At 34.3% G+C, this 3581-nt stretch overlaps 1 protein-coding gene across 1 annotated transcript in view; it reads left to right on the forward strand.

Annotated features, from left to right (window-relative positions):
• kcnh5a (potassium voltage-gated channel, subfamily H (eag-related), member 5a) overlaps positions 1-3581 on the forward strand; it is an 84092-nt gene that overhangs the window by 66085 nt on the left and 14426 nt on the right. The window contains exon 10 of the mRNA XM_016498034.1: positions 176-428. Coding sequence (XP_016353520.1) covers positions 176-428 — 253 coding nt within the window. The remainder of the gene's footprint in view (positions 1-175; positions 429-3581) is intronic.

A 3581-nucleotide genomic window follows, 5' to 3' on the forward strand; every position in this document is an offset into this window, starting at 1 on the left:
ATTTTAATTTACATAAGGAGCTGTGTAATTTTATATTATATTTATCTGTAATATGTAATTACAGGTCCAAAATAGAACAAATCAGGTTTTATGAGAAGAAGAGCTTCATTAAACTATGTACATACTGTTAAGAGAATGTGTCATTAAGACATGACTTTCCTACTTTACTCGCTAGGTTCTGTCCATCTGTCCTAAGGACATGCGTGCAGACATCTGTGTGCACCTCAACAGCCAGGTGTTCAACGAGCACCCTGCCTTCCGGCTGGCCAGTGACGGCTGTCTGCGCTCTTTGGCGGTGGAGTTCCAGACCACACACTGCGCTCCAGGAGATCTCATCTTCCACGCAGGGGAGAGCGTGGACACTCTTTGCTTTGTGGTTTCTGGATCGCTGGAGGTCATTCAGGATGATGAGGTTATTGCCATTTTAGGTGAGTTAAATCATTCTTTCCACACTAAAAAAATACAAGCGAGACCACAGGGGTTAGTTGTCACATAGGGAAGTCATCACAAGGGCTATATTATTTTATAGCAAGTTACTATAAGATTTTGTGATATAAAAAAATCTTTTTTTTTGTGCTAAAAATCCAAATACAGAAATGTATGTTGATTTGAAACACCTAGTTTAAACAGCTAATTCGGTCTACTAAACTAAAATTGGGTAAACAAGTGAACACAGTAAAACCACACTACCATACATTAACACTAAATTAACTAGACTCTGCTAGATATACTAGAAATTTGATTTTAACAGGAAATTTGAACTATATTCACACACATTCTGTATGTTGCCTTTATTAATAATAATAATAATAATAATTTATTCATTCATTCAATTATTCATTCTTTTTTTTTTTTTTCATGAGAATGCGAGGACTCTCTAGAAAATTAGCTCTCGTGTCTCAGTCTATCTTGGCTAAAAATTCCTGGAGACCAGAACAATGGTTTGATTTTAACTTTTAGATTTTTGTTGTCATTTGTCTTTCACTTTTTCACTTAATGAGCAGTGTTATTTTAGTATTATCTATGCACTAATATAGCATTATTAATATTAGTTTGTTACTATATTTTCATTTTTCATTCTAATTCTAATTTTAATTTAGTTTAGTAATTTTAGTAATATGCATTTTAATTTTTCTATTCTTATTCTATTTTAATTCTTCATCTTTAATTTTTTTCAGCTTTAGTCATTTTTAGTACTTAAACTAATTTTAATTCATTGCCAAGAAAATATTTCAAATGTTCATTTACAATTTTAAGTTTCTAAGCTTTTCAGTTTGTGTTTTTATTTCCTTTTATTTTAACTTTATGTCAATCAGTGAAAATGATTTCTAATAGTCTTAGTTTGAATTAATAGCAAGACTGGCAAAGTTGCCGTTGTGACAACTTACCCCATTGTGGTCACAAGAAATCAACTGTGTGTTCAATAAACTGTATCTTTTTTCTTAGCCAATAATGTTGAAAATGTTCAATAGCTTTCAACAGCTTTTGAACATATAGTCATCAAGTCTTCTGGACCTCAAGATATGTGCCTGTACAAAAATTAACTTTCAAAAATACTCGAGAAATATTCACTGGCATGAAACATGTGACAGTATCCAAAATATTCAGTTTTTAAGCAGCCTGAATATTCTTAAACAAATACAGAACCCTGTTTTATTTCAATATATACTTTGCTACTGCTGTTAATATTTTCTGCACAACATCCCGCATTCTCTTTAAACTCAAGAAAGCCCAATGCTGCACAATTAGCCAGTTTGTACTACAGTAATACTTCAGAGCTCTGCAGGTTTTTCCCGAGGGCACACACTGCAGCTCCAAAACATATCAAGCTTTGGATAAGTACAGAAAAATAACAAACTTATAAAGGGCACAATACTAATGCAGTGGATCCTAAAAGATGGTTTTCACACAGGATCTTGCAAAGTGAACTTGCTAGCGTTCATTCTCCGAAGTAACATAAAAGCCCACAGTCTGCTCCTTGCGTTATATGTGGCATTTGTTACTCTGTCCACGCCGTCTCCTTATCCTGCAATAATGGAACTGTGGGGACCGATTCTCCGTCCATTGATTGTTGAGTCTTTTGTTTCACAGGGATGTGCACTGATAGTTCACACAGTCTCCAGTGCAGCCAGTGCTCTAACAATGACCAGATTTGTTGTCAAGAGAAAAAGGCATTTTTTTAAGCATGCAAACTGCTCTTATAAAAGATGAGTAAGTCCTGGCTCGTAAACCTCTTATTAAAAATGGACAAAACAATAACTATCCTGACATTGTTGATCTGTCCAACTGTGTACAGCTTTATTTTTTTCATAAATTCTCTGAAACAAAAGGACAGTTACTACCTCCTTATTTAACTCTGAGCCTGGAACCAATTCCACTATGAACAATAAAAACAAGACATGATTTAGTTTTGATGAACACGTGCACATACAGGCACGTTTTAAGACTTTTCTCTCTCTTCGAATGGACTATTTCTTGATCTCTTCATCTCTCGAGTACCGCTGATGTACCGGTGCCACAAGAATGTGACGTGCCCTTCACTGACTTGTGTGTAACCGCAAACGACATGACATTAGACCTTATGAGACACTGTAGAGAGGAAGTTAACGTCTCTTCTCTTTAATGGGGATTTGGATCAGATGCTCTTTTGCTTTAATGATTATGAAATTAAATAAGATGCGAACGCTGTGAGTTAATTAGCCCCAAGGCGTTTACTTGAACCCACCAGACTAAACCTGCTGGGCTCCTAATGATGCCCCTCATCAAAAGCACTGAACACTGGGTACTTTGTATAGATACTCTCTTGAGTGTGGTGTGTGAACTTAGAAGATACTGTACCTATGTCATACTGTAGTAAGATCTATGGAAGCTTGTTTCTGCCACGGGATAAAAAAATACAAAAGGTAATTGGGTCTTTTTATCCCACAAGTCTGAACTGTAGGATATAAACTATTAATTTTGAGATACAAAACATTTGAGATACATTTTTTTTTCACAATTCTGAGTTTATGTTTCACAGAATTCTGAGTTTACATAATTCTGTTCTGTTGTTTTTGCTATGGAATAAAAAATGTTCCTTTTCTTGTAATTGTGAGTTAGCATCTTGCAATTCAGATTTTTTTTTTATTTATAAAATTGCAGTTCTGAGTATATGTCATAATTTAGATTTTATATCTCGCAGTTCAGAGGAAAAAAAGCCCCAACTGTGAGATAAAATGTGCAATTACCTTTTTATAATTTTTTTTATCCCGTGGCAAAAACATGCTTCCATGAAGATCAAATCGGTCTGTCAGAGTACAAAAAAAAAAAGATCAACTATCAATATTTATCGTGGCAGTAAAAAGTATATGAACCTTTAACTTGCATTTCTGCAGAGATTACTCATAAAATGTGATCTGATCTTTAAGTCACAACAACAGACAAACAGGCTGCTTAAACAAATAACAGAAAAATGAAATGTTTTCATGTCTTAATTGAACACATAGGGCTGGACGACATGGCCTAAATTTATATCACGATATATTTCTTAATTTCGGTCGATACGATATAATTCCGATATCGATATGAACACTATTAAAAAA

Source organism: Sinocyclocheilus anshuiensis, unplaced genomic scaffold (assembly GCF_001515605.1).
Source record: "Sinocyclocheilus anshuiensis isolate Anshui unplaced genomic scaffold, SAMN03320099.WGS_v1.1 scaffold1578, whole genome shotgun sequence".
NCBI classification, from domain to species: domain Eukaryota; kingdom Metazoa; phylum Chordata; class Actinopteri; order Cypriniformes; family Cyprinidae; genus Sinocyclocheilus; species Sinocyclocheilus anshuiensis.